A 13514-nucleotide genomic window follows, 5' to 3' on the forward strand; every position below is an offset into this window, starting at 1 on the left:
TCCCCTTCACAGACTGTCATGTGCTTTGTTTACGTACAAAGCTTGCATTGTTCAACCACCTAAAGCATGTAACACTTAAATATGAGTTAAACACAGAATTTTGTATCAGTTTATCATCACATTTCCATATTTTTTTAATTTACAAGTTTGTTGCTCTTAGAATTGAACCTAGGTATTGCTAATATAAATGAGTTAGATAGACGTTTTAATAATTTGAACTGTTTCTTACTTCTGATTGACAATTACATTTAGACAGACAGTAAAACTTGGAATTTCTAGTGTGCACAGACCTGAAGAAGAACCGAAAGTGAATTTAGTTAAAAGGTTTGAGTAAATTAATATGGTGAAAACATAATTTTATTATTATTATTTTTGTTTTATAAGGATGTAGTAAATGGAGAGACAGAGATTTTTAGGAATGTTGAATAGCATAGTATTTAAGGTTAGCTTGCATCATTTTTTTATTACTTTATTTTAAGGGAAGGAGTGGGGTTTGGTGTTTACTACAGCTGGACTGGTTTGTTATTTACAGTGGAAACTTTACTACTCCCACTTCAACTGATATTTAAGTAATTGTTTTACATGTACTAACCATTAAGTCTTATGGATCACTCGTCTGTGCTTACTAGTAAAGAAACTAAGAATTCAACATACCCTGGACTGGATTTTTTACTTGATTTACTAAATTTAAAAGATTAGGGGATTAGTACTTTTGTATATTCCATTGAGAACAGCTGGTGGAAAGTTTCTTACAGTGTTTGTTTTTTTGGGCTAAGTGTGTAACACTTGGCTTACTGAAATTTTGAGGGACCCTGCAGATTTTATCTTGCTTTTATGTTATAAACACACACACACACACACACACACACACACACACACACACACACACACACACACACACTAGCTGCAGTAGCTTTTATAGAATACTTGTGCTGTGCTGTCAAAGACTTTACAAGGTTGTGCAACGTCAAAATGCTGGTTTATTACATTGTAATAAAGTCAAAGTGAGTTCAGGTGTGAGTTAAGGTACCATGGTATTGTTTAAGCAGAGTTGCTTACACGTGCATATTGGTTTGAGTGTATTGTCTGCAGGGATGATGAGGCTTATGTGGGAGGTGTGTCCTTGTTGTGGCAGTAGGTTTGACTTTGTTGTGGCATAAAGTTAAGTCAGATTTAAAAAGTAGTACTGCAGCTTGTTGTACACAGAAAGGTATAGAAAATGCTGAGGAGGTGAAAAGTGTGCAGGATATTTCTGTGGCACCTGGATTTGCTAGCGTTAAGAGGCCACTGCTGAATGCTTGTGGTTATCTTTATGTTCTGGAGGAGTGTAACAGCAAGCATTTAACATGTTTCAGGTCATATTCCTTACTACACTCCAAAATGGAATTATCTTTTTTCTTACTACAGACAGATGGTGTCTACATAGAAGGCCTTTACATTGAGGGTGCTCGATGGGATCGTAAAAAGCATGCACTTGGAGAATCTATACCCAAAGTGCTGTTTGAGAGCATGCCAGTTGTATCCTTTTAATTAACAGACTTTCCTGCTGTTCAAAAAACAAAAGATATCATTAGTGTAGCAAGTGTGGATGAAGACACGCCAGTAGTAATGGTAAGGAAGGACAGAATCAATAGTCACGCTTTGATAGTGTCACTTTTGTGTTGGTACACGAATAAATGAGTCTTCATGGGTTCTGTTCTCAGCTTTATTCTATACAAATATATCACTATAGAGGCTTCTTGACTATGACTTAGGTAACTTATATACAAACTAACTACTGTGATCATACATGCTCACTCTCTGGCTGCTTCTACAAAATGGCACTAGGGATTGCACGTGTCTGGAATTTATCTGTGCACGCACAGCCTTGCATGCTTCCTAAAGACATAGAACATACGTTACACTCTGATCTACAGATAGCAAGTGGCATCTTACTGTTCAGATGTTCAGACTTATCGTGTGTGTGTGTGTGTGTGTGTGTGTGTGTGTGCTTTATAAATATTTAGAAGTGATACACAAAGACACATTTTGTATATAAGTGCCAAGGTATACATAAGTTCCATTCAAAAAAATATACACATGTATCACAAAAGCACAGTTTCTAAAAAAAGAGTGGACAAGGGAAAATAAGATGGCAGTAATATTATATTTGTAGAGTGAGGACAGTCCACAAGTGGCTTAATTGCTTTCTACAGTCTTCAGTGTTACTTATTTTATTGCAGTACCCTGTACAGAGTAAAACAAATGGAAGCCTCAAATGTACTGGATGCAAATTAGTATGTGAACATACTGAGAAGCAGCTGTTGTGATAGGTGTGATATTTACTGAAACATCTGCACTGGTGTTCATATTTTAAGTAAAGAAAATATTCCTTAACATTTGATTAGATATGGCTGAAGCCAAGTGAAAAATCCTGTTTCAAAGAAGGGCTGGCTACATATGGATGCCCAGGTATGATGATAAAATTAAAGTGATGATAAGCTATGTATTTTATTCCATACTAATAACAATGTATTTTATTCCATACTAATAACAATGTATTTTATTCCATACTAATCACAATGTATTTTATTCCATACTAATAACAATGTATTTTATTCCATACTAATAACAACAGCAAAGTCTTACTGTTTTCTACAAATTAACCAAGGTAATTGCCACAGCAATGAGGCACTGCAGATGTAAACTTGATGATGAACAAAGCAGTCTACGACATCATCTGTACAACTCCACACTGTTTGGATATGGGATATCCATTACCATTATCTGATGTAATCAGGAAGGCATTAAAGGTGAATTCTTTCAAACCCCATACATATGTGGTAGCACTATGGTTGTATTCAATGTGTCTGCACACACGCGTGCTCGCGCGCACACACACACACACACACACACACACACACACACACACACACACACACACACACAAGCAAAACTTTCCTTATAAGGATCTTATTGGGTTCAAACTCCCTGGAATGCTGAACTTGTTAACCACGTGCCAGCTCACTGGAAGCAAACCCATTAATCTCTTTATGACATTATAATTATCATTTATATCCCCGAATGCCATCACAAACAAAGCTTTTGTTTTAGTCAGTAGAAGAATGTAGTTAGGATATGAAGAGGAATATAATTTTCCCATCATCTACCCACCAGGGAATTTAGCCTTCCAATTATGCATTCTGTCTTTAAATACTAAAAGTATTATCAGAGAATGTACATTTGCCTGTGTCACAAGTGATAATTCAATAAAGGTGTTTAAAAAAAGTAATATCTGAGAAAAAGTATTAAACTTTAAAAGTAGAGCAGCCTTTCTGGGTTTTGAACTTCATTGTGGTGAGCAGAGCTGAAACCAATACTTTATAATAGATGATGCAAGTAATACAATGCCACATAACATGGTAAGCTACCTTACCTACTGTGGTAGTAACTGCAGTATTTGTAAAGTAAATGCAGTTTTTGCAGTGTTCTTTGTTTAATCGTTTTATACAGTAAAACTTTCATATGTGTGCAGTCACTATAAAACAAAAACACCCATGCCCATCAAATCATAAACCATAAAGCAATTTTAGTTTTACAGAAAATTAGCATGCACATTTCTAAACTTGGGTATCTGGCAAAATAATCCCATATTAACAACTGAAGTAACTAATTACAAACATAAAGCAAAAGAATAAGAGACAAAACTCCCCAAACCCTCATCCAAATAGTAGAAGAATAACAACAGAAAGAGAAAAATGGGAAGTAGAAAAATAAAGAGGCAGGCTTATCCTGCACTCTCGCTCCACCCCCCCCCCCCAAAAAAGTAATCCTTAGAATGATAACAAAACCTCACTAGTATAACATCTAACTATTGCAAATGTTAAAAATTTCTCTGCAACTTAGCTATCAGATATCTGTCCACAGACAGGTTTCATATATAAAACACACAGTCTAAGTACCCACTCCGAACAGCAACGAAACACACAAATCAGCACCAGCACCTTGAGTTTATTGAAGTAACAATGATCTGGTACCTCGGCAACTCGCCTTCATGGATCAAAGAAACAAAGTTTTACACAACCTTTTATATTTCAACAACTAGCAGTTAATCAATTTACTAATTGTCTTCTTCTTCTTCTTCTTCTTTCAGCTGCTCCCATTAGGGGTCACCACAGCAGATCACCTGTTTCCATTTATTCCTGTCCTCTGCATCTTGCTCTGTCACACCAACCACCTGCATGTCCTCTCTCACCACATCCATAAACCTTATCTTAGGCCTCCCTCTTTTCCTGTTATCTGGCAGCTTCATCCTTAGCATCTTTTTCCCAATATACTCTGCATTTCTCCTCAGCATATGTCCAGACCAACATAACCTTGCCTCTCTGGCTTTGTCTCCAAATCTTCCAACCTGGGCTGACCCTCTAATATACTTATTCCTAATACTGTCCATCCTCGTCACACCCAGTGCAAATCTTAACATCTTCAACTCTGCCACATCAATCTCTGACTCCTGCCTTTTTGTCAGTGCCACTGTCTCCAACCCATATAACATAGCTGGTCTTACTACCCTCTTGTAGACCTTCTCTTTCACTCTTACTGGTACTCGTCTGTCACAAATCACTCCTGACACTCTTCTCCACCCACTCCATCCTGCCTGTACTCTCTTCTTCACCTCTCTTCCACGTTCACCATTACTCTGAACTATTGATCCCAAGTATTTAAACTCATCCACCTTCGCCACCTCTACTCCTTGCATCCTCACCATTCCTCTATCCTCCCTCTCATTCACACACATATAGTCTGTCTTAGTCCTGCTGACCTTCATTCCTCTTCTCTCTAGAGCATACTAATTGTATAACTACTTAATTCACTATTTAATCAAACTGCACAATTAAAGACATAAGCAACCGAGCATAGCATAAAAAATTTTCCATTAAATATATTAATAGACAAAAAATATCATCAGTAACATTTTACATTAAATACTAATCTCTTGATTCAGACCCAAGGGAGATAATGTTTGATATTTAAAAATCATCTTAGTTTCCAGCTCTAATAGTTCAGCAACAAAATTTCCCCCTCTGGATAAAAGGGCTTTGGCAAGTACACTAAAAAATAAATCAGAAACAGAACCACCATGTGTTTCACAAAAATGTTTTGCTACAGGGCATAGATAGTTATAATTCCTCACATCCCTCAAATGTTCAAGGATGCGGGTCCTAACCATACATTTAGTCTGCCCAATATACCACTTAGGCTCTGAACAATTACACCCCAAAATGTATACCACCTCAGTTGAACTACAGTTAAAGGAGTACTTTGAGACAAATAATTTTCCATTAATAGAATAACCTGATAAATTCTTAACTATGTCACACACACACTACAATGCCCACAAGGAAACGTTCCAACCAATGCGTCTGTGCTAACATTTGATACAAAGTCATAATTGAGTATTTCCTTCAAATTCTTTCCTCTACAAAAGGAAAAAGTAACAAATTTTGGTTTCATATATCTTTCAGAAGATTCAATGGACATCTCCCCCTGTCAGAAGCTTTTGACTTTTCTACTTACATTAGTGAGTACTTTTTGGCTGCTAGTTGAATTGCACAGAGGAGACACAGCTCATGAATTATCCAACAATACAATGTAAAAGGCCCAACAAGATTAGCTAGGATCCTCGGCTGTGATTGTCTGGCCACAGTCCCTCAAGGGAAAATCCTAACCTTTAAGATATAAACCTGTAGAAGGTTATATCCTCAAAATATGCCAGTTTGTTATCATTACCTGATGATACATCCAGCAGTCAGATGACATACTAGCAAAGCAAAATGAGACATAAAAGAACTGCTGGACATCTTGCCATCCAAAATAGCTATACAGATATAATTTGCTTATCCACACTGGAGCTATCAAAACGGAAACCTTTTATTATTGTGAGATGGCTATCCCAAAGATGATTTCTCAGTGCTCACAAACAATAATCATTAGGTTTGGGACTGATTTCAAAGTTACTCTGCAGACAAATGATGAATGTCTTTTCACTGTGAGTAACCCTTGCCAAGCCTCAAACCACACATTTACCAAAGCTTGGATCTTCCTCTTTCATGCCAGTCCTGCCATTTAGCATGTAAGTAAACACAGTTCTACAAATAATGGTATTGCTGGCACCCAGGCAACTTCCATCCAATCTGGTACTCTTGCAAGTTAAGAAAGACCATGCAGTCCCAAGCTGCAGACCTTTTTGACTCCAAACTCAGAATACCCTGTCTGTAGCTCCTGTTGGGAACTACTGTGTTGCTCATCTAGACAAGAACAATACCCACCATCAAGCTTCACCCAGACTAAAAGCCCTCCTAGTACTGGACAATACCACACCAGTGGAAAGATGAAGACCCATTCCAACCCAAGATTGTTGAGTTCTAAATAAAAATGCTTGGCTGCCCAGGGGAATTTCATCACTCTTGACTGTGGGTATCAGAGCATCTGAACCAAAACTGGGTAGGGAACCATCTGAGACAGATCGAGAACAAACCCAAGAAAGGAGATCTCAGCAGCCAAGACCTTCAAAGGGAGTTCTAAAGTCAATGTCCACCTATCTAATAGGGATATGCACTTCTAATCTACCTTCTTGAAAAAGGAGTTAAAGGTCTTGTGGAAAATGAAACTCAACTGAATTCCAAGGTAGAAAATTTCACTTGGCTTAACTCATCTTCAGGATAGCGTTTTAATGCAAAGCACTTTACAAAACTGAGGAAAGGACAATGTCCCTGACCCATGTAATGGTATACAGTTAATGCAAAGGATCTGAGTTTTACTTTTATTTATTTTGTACCTGCAGAAGCCTTCAAATTCCTTCATCTTATCCATGATTTATCATAGGCCCTACTCAATCCCTGGAGAAAAACCATCACATCATCTCCAAATAACACCACTTTTGCTACTCTCATGCAATTTCATTATACTATATTATGTTATGCCAGTACACATGCACTGTTCTTGCCTACTTTACAGACTGAATTATTGCATTATTTCTGTTTATGATTGGGCTCATTGTCCCTGCAGACCATCCTGACTTATACAGCCTTCATGCTTGCTCTTACATTACCACTATTACACTGGTGTTAATTAATGTTTATTGCTTCTTTGGGTGCAGTTCAAAGAGCTGAGCCTGAAGATGGTCCACGTCGGTCAGTGCTACCATGGTTAACACATTGTTAAATAAATAAATGAAATTAAAATAAAACTGCAAGGAATTGAGAGAGGGGACTTCTCTGCCTTATATTCCTTTGCAGCTTAAAGTACAGCGAATTCATTACACACGCTCACCTGGGCCCTGGCCTCCTCATGGTGCTTAAGTTTTAACAGGCAAAAAGCTAAACCAAAGGACTGAGCAATCGCTCAGAAATCCATCAAGGAAGTGCAGTGCCCTGCAAAATAACTGCTTCAATTTATACTTTTAATGATAATCTGCCTTTAGGCATAATACTGTTATTCATTTACTGACTCTCAGAAATGCCCCCTCAATGCGATGTGCTCTGTGGGGAAATTTATACTGTGTTGATATATACACAATCCCTAGTCCCTCTCCCTGCATCTATACATACAGCTGTAATGAGGTAAATTTTTTTTCTGGATAAATATTATCAGGTTTACCAGGAGGTTCCTCATCAGGAGAATCCAGGGCCTCAAGCATCTACCCTACACAGATAGGCTAAAAGCCCTACCTCTCTACTCAGTCTCATACAGACTCCTCAGAGGTGACCTCTGTCTGGCATACAAAGCAATCTCAGACCCTGCCTTGATGGGACTGCTGCATATCCACAAGTCAAGTTCCACTCGAGTAACCTGCACACGTGACCTCAGCCTGGTCTGTGACATCAATAGGATTTGGTGGTGGGACAGATTTCTGTCCCAGAGACTCCCCTTTTTGTAGAATAGACTCCATCTCTACGTCAAGCAGAGTACCTCATTAACCCTTTTTAAGCGCAACCTGAATAACTGGATGGGGAACAGAAAATACACCCCTGGGATTCCACCTGTGTCCTTGCTGGACAAGGGCATCAGCTGCTGACATGTCAGAACATGGCTAAATCCTTGGCTAGGCTTTAAGGGCCTCAGATCCAATAGCTTCATAACTTCCTATGATCACTGAATAGAAAATAGACAGTTTTACAGCCAGACAAATTGCTGAAGCAAAGAATTAGTCACTGTACATGGTTAGGGTGATGAAGTAATTGTGTACCTCAGTCTGTCTTCCCAACAAACTTTGCCATAGTTTGTTAGTTCAGATATGTGACATTTTTATCAAACACTAGGCTAACCTACTTCTCCGGTGACATAGAGGGATGAAGCCCTGACTATGGCCCAGCTGACCCAGGTTTGATTAGTGGCTCAGGTGACTGACAAAGGGCATTACCAATCCTGGGTGAAGGAGGTCCTGTGAGTGTCTCTGGTGATGATCCCTGTTGGAGGCTGGTGACACCACTATCAGGAGGTATGTCCAAATGGGGACTAGGGAGGGATGGGGACATGACTAAGTTACTGTGGAGGTGGTGTGAAACATCACATATCCCCATTGTCCACCACCAGACTTTACTACAGGAACTGTGAGGAAGGTTAAAATAATCTGGTAGGTCTTAATAGAGCCTCCTGTCAGATATTCATGGCCAGACCCACAAGGATGCCCTTAAGCTCTGTACTGGCCCCAACCCTATGAGACAAAGTCCAGGGGGGTAGGATGTGGCTAGTAGACCTAGTGATAGATTGGTTATGGAGCAGTAATATGATGTAGAGAGGAGGCCACCCCCAAAAAAAAAACAGGGCTAACATGGTCCTTCTGGTGGTTTTCATAATATTACCTACAGGAAATTAATTTACACTGTCTAAAGTCTTCCAGGTCATTACTATACAGCTGGTCAGTCTTACATTCTGTAGGTTTGGCCATGGTCCTCAGTGTACAGTATTGAATAAGAACACACAAGGAGACTAGTTGTGCTCTTTAGTTTCATACTGCATTCAGATGCTACTTATAATGCAGTCTGATGCACATTTACATAAGATCAGTGCAGTGAACATATTCAGTGTCACAGCTCAGTATACCACATTGTTCACCTTTCAGTTTTAAAGACATGATTGCACTTTATCATGGTAAAATGGCATTTTTGTATCCCTTGATCTCAAATAAGTAATTGCCCATTTACTGAAACAAGGAGTCCTTACAATGAAAACTCCACATAAACAAAGCAAGACACTAGGATAATTTTCCCAACTTTCTGTGAAAGTCATAATTCTTGTATTGGCTGAGCTGGCTCTGAAACCATGTGAAGACAGTAGTTCGCTTTCATTACTCTGTAAATGTACTTCATTACAATCTGTTCTCTCTGTATTTGTTCAGAAGCAGACACTCTAGTTCTCAGTTCACCAATCAGTCTAATATAAGTAGTATATATCTGTCCTTCAGCATGAAATGACACAGGACACGCCTGTTCAGTAAGCACACCTAGAAAAGAGTACTTGGGACCTCTTCAAGCTGCATCTTGAAGGTATGCCAAATCTGATTCTTTGAATGACTGTTCCTTTAAATAATTATGCTGAAATTTCTGTAGGTAAACTTTCTTTTTTACCAACAAAACCTAGATTAATTCTGATCAAGCCTTCTTCTGATATGCATATTTTGAAATAACTCCACTGGTGACTGAGCAGTTGTACATTTAGGTGCAATCCTGCTCTGTAGCAGGAATAACAGCACTTTACCTGCCACACTGAATACCATATTTGACAATTTCTTCATGCCAAGTATGAACATTCTTTCTTTCTAAACAATTGGTTGCAGGATGTCCTGGTGCACTAGTGGAATTTTGCTTAATGAAGTAAAATCAAACAAGTACTATTATCTGTAACTATATATTTTTATAATTAATGATCAGCAAATACTCTTTTCAGCCTGCTCACTATCAAGTCACTGGGGAAATTGCTTCCTTTGTCAAACTCCTAGGTTGATACCAAATCTCAACCTATGATCCAGCGCTGACTGGTAACTTCAAACAAAGGGCCATCCTTGTGTAAAATGAACCCCGGGATTTAATAAACTCCATGCAGTGCTGTGCCTGCATGGAGTGAACTGTGTCCATTTACCCTTGGCTTTAACAGCAGCACACCTTGCATATTCATGAAGGCACGCTGCTACTAAGGATAAATGGACACGAACACTACTGAGTGCAGGGAGCATGTTTAAGTAGTGCACGCACATCTAACACACACCCTGCACTCAGAAAGTGCTGTGCAGCACTTTTTAAAAGTATTTCAGTGTCTGCGGACAATGAAATCAAATAAAATCTGTAAAACAGTGTCTGCGGACACTGAAATAGATAGGGGATCAAGAAATCAATGCAGGGTGTGTGTGACAGTTTCTGTCACACACTCCCTGCATTGTCAAAGTGCCGTACGGCCATACTCCTCAACAGTACAGGTTTCCACAGAATTCCCAGATGCCTGCCTCACATACCTTTCAACCTCCTAGAACAAAAAAGCTGTACAAAGCCATAAATAATAGGGGGACAAAGGCCCAAAAATAGGGACACTTTTTAAATATTGCACTTACAAACTTGGAAAGTTCATAGAATAAAAGATTTGCATTAGCACAGATTTCCTGAAGGGTATGAAGTCTGAAACCTAAATGTCTGTCAGTATGTTCTGACTTAAACCCAGAGTGATTTGCCAATGATTTTCTAGAAAACCACAGTCACACTTCGTAAGTTTGTAAGAGCAATAATTAAAATCTGTCCCTATGTGTCCCCTTACAATTTCCTTTACTGTGACTGACAAGGAGTACAAATACATGTAAATAAAGTGGATTGATTTTTTTTTTCCATTTGCAGGTATGTTTAAGCATAGCTGAGTGGGTGTAAGTGTTATGGCCCTCTGCTCAGTATTGCTTAAACATCCCATAGGATATAAAAATATACAGCTAAAATCCTAAAGCTGAGATAGTGTAGTGGTTAGAGTCCTGACTTTGCATGCAGGTGTGCACATCTCGAGTACATGGGAAAGCAGTGTTAAAATTATTATTTTTATTTTAAATTATGTAGTAATTGATATTTGTCAACAAGAGTAGTATAGCTTGTCTACAATGGAAGCATGAGTACATATAACATGTGAAATCACCCATGTATACACAAGTGTCCCATACAGTATAGTCACACCCCATGGTAATGTAATGAAAGCACATAGAGGGACATCATGTAAAGTAAATCATATACACTTACTAATATGTAAGTAATGATTAAGTAAAAGTCATTATTCTGATATTCCCTAAAAATGAAAAGTGAGCAATGGTTAGCAGTGCTCAGCTATGCCTAGCTGGTTTAAGCATTGCTTAGATGTAAATGCTAAGCAGCAGTCAGCTCAACTAAGCGGATTTGCGCACTGTTAAGCAGTGGTGAGCAATTACCCCTTTAAGCACTGTTCAACCAAGCTTAGCAGATTTATGCACTGCTTAGCTGAGCTTAGCATTTTCAAAATGGTCCAATGACACAAAGGGCGGGAATATAGCCTTACCTAAATGACACAGGCAGGAATACAGCCAGAATCTGTTATAGCTTTCTCTGAGTAGGAACTATGTCAAGTGTTGGAGAGGGCTCACGTTTTCAGGTGCAGAGCTGGGGCATTTTGGAGTCCAGAGTCACAGCTGGTCTCCTTGTAGCAAACTATGATGACAGACTTCTGCAGGGCCAGTACCAGGGCTAACAGTATAAAGCGGAGACCTGGGACCATCTGGCACACAATCTCACCTGTGCCACTGGCAACCCCTGAACTGGTGAGCAGATACGGCATCAGTATGCTGACCTAAAGTGGAGGAAGGGAGCGCTCTTGGCCCAGTGGATCCAAGATGCTCAGGACAACCATGCTCCAGCAGTTTGTAAGTATCCCAGATATAGCTGTACCAAATTCTAGCCTGAGTATGTTATAGATAGGTATGCATAATGTTTGTTTTCTCCCCCTATAGCTGCAGCAGATAGAGCTAGCAATGCTGAGGTCCATGTGGACAGACTGACAAGCCGGCACCGATATGCTGGTAAGTACAGCTCTACCTTGCAGTATATAGTGAAATAAATAAGAAGGATTAAATTGTTTACTGTATTCTGTGTCTAACGATTAAAGAAATATTTGCCAGACTAATAGTCATCTACAGCTTATGCAGTAGTAAAGCACTGTGTCATACAAGTACAATAAAAACCTAAACCACCAACTGTTGTGTTTATTCTCATATGTTGTTGTAGAAATAGAATGTGTACAGGTTCTGCACAGAAAATATGGCTTTGACATCATGAATTAACAGAGGTTGTTCTGAGAATCAGCTAGTATGCAAAATAGCAGATTGTGGAGCTGTAAATCAAGATATACATGAAATATGACACATGATATGCACTAAGATCAGAACCCTGAATACCATTGTCAAAAGTATTATAGTGTGTCCCTTGCTGCAATGCCTTGTGTTAACCTTTGCTTTCCAGATCGTAGACTTTCAAAGGATTACTACACAGTACACTATCTGTCATACATGAATCTGAGGATTACAATGTCAGATTGTCTAACTCACAGAGTATTAGCAGAAAACAGTCAAACTAAAACAGCAGTTCCACAGTAGCTCAATGTGATGCAAAACAGCCTTGTGTTTCATTTTAGCACACCCAGACATGGTTTGAATCCAGGGAGTGGTACTGAGATGAGTGCATATATACAGTCAAGAAATCTTGAATATTTGTAGAAACAGTCAGATAGTGGTAACAGATATTTTCTTCACAGGTCTTACAGGTAATGAAATGTTTGTAGTAGCTGTTTGAATGATATAACAATACACCATGTACAACTGTCCCACTGCCAAACCCCATGCCTGCAAATGTCAGCAGGATAGGTGCATACACCATGCCCTCTTCCTGATACATGTCTCTAAAGTGTCACGCTGTCATGGCTAGTGGTCACTGCTGCCAATTACCTTGGACACAGATAGGAATCAAGGTGAACTATGCTAATAGCAGACTCACACAACATCATTCCAGGGTACCCCTTGTTTGTAAAGAATGTAACCCTGACATATACAAGCACCCTCCAGTAAAGTAGCCACAGTTCACCTAGTCTGCCCCATACCATTACAGATTGACAGTCTAACAGGTATGTATGTGCCACAGAAGCTAAAGACCATAGGTAGATGTAAAGTGAGGGCAGACCTGTAGAGTATTAAGTAGTACTGCTATGAAAAATAGAAGCTGATACAGTTGTTAATGGACTTTTTTCTCTTCCCCCACCCATTATCTGCATCAATAAATATTATTCATAAATTACGGGTATTTTGTTCTCAAAACCCATTGTTGGGACATGTGTTCTATTATTGTTCATATATTTCATTGGTTGTATATTAACATACCTTGTTCAAATGCCATTACTGGTGGCCTGCTGCTGTCAATGTAACTTGCATGCTGTTAAAATGCTTACTATTGTTCCATTTATGCATGTGTTGTGTTTGCTATGCA

At 39.0% G+C, this 13514-nt stretch overlaps 1 protein-coding gene across 1 annotated transcript in view; it reads left to right on the forward strand.

Annotated features, from left to right (window-relative positions):
* LOC122815364 (dynein axonemal heavy chain 3-like) overlaps window positions 1-13514 on the forward strand; it is a 4921723-nt gene that overhangs the window by 4836952 nt on the left and 71257 nt on the right. Inside the window, exons 74-75 of the mRNA XM_044087818.1 lie at window positions 1408-1518; window positions 2388-2451. Of these exons, the coding sequence (XP_043943753.1) occupies window positions 1408-1518; window positions 2388-2451 (175 nt within the window). The remainder of the gene's footprint in view (window positions 1-1407; window positions 1519-2387; window positions 2452-13514) is intronic.

This window comes from Protopterus annectens, chromosome 11.part0 (assembly GCF_019279795.1).
Source record: "Protopterus annectens isolate FY-2018-M chromosome 11.part0, PAN1.0, whole genome shotgun sequence".
Lineage (NCBI taxonomy): Eukaryota > Metazoa > Chordata > Ceratodontiformes > Protopteridae > Protopterus > Protopterus annectens.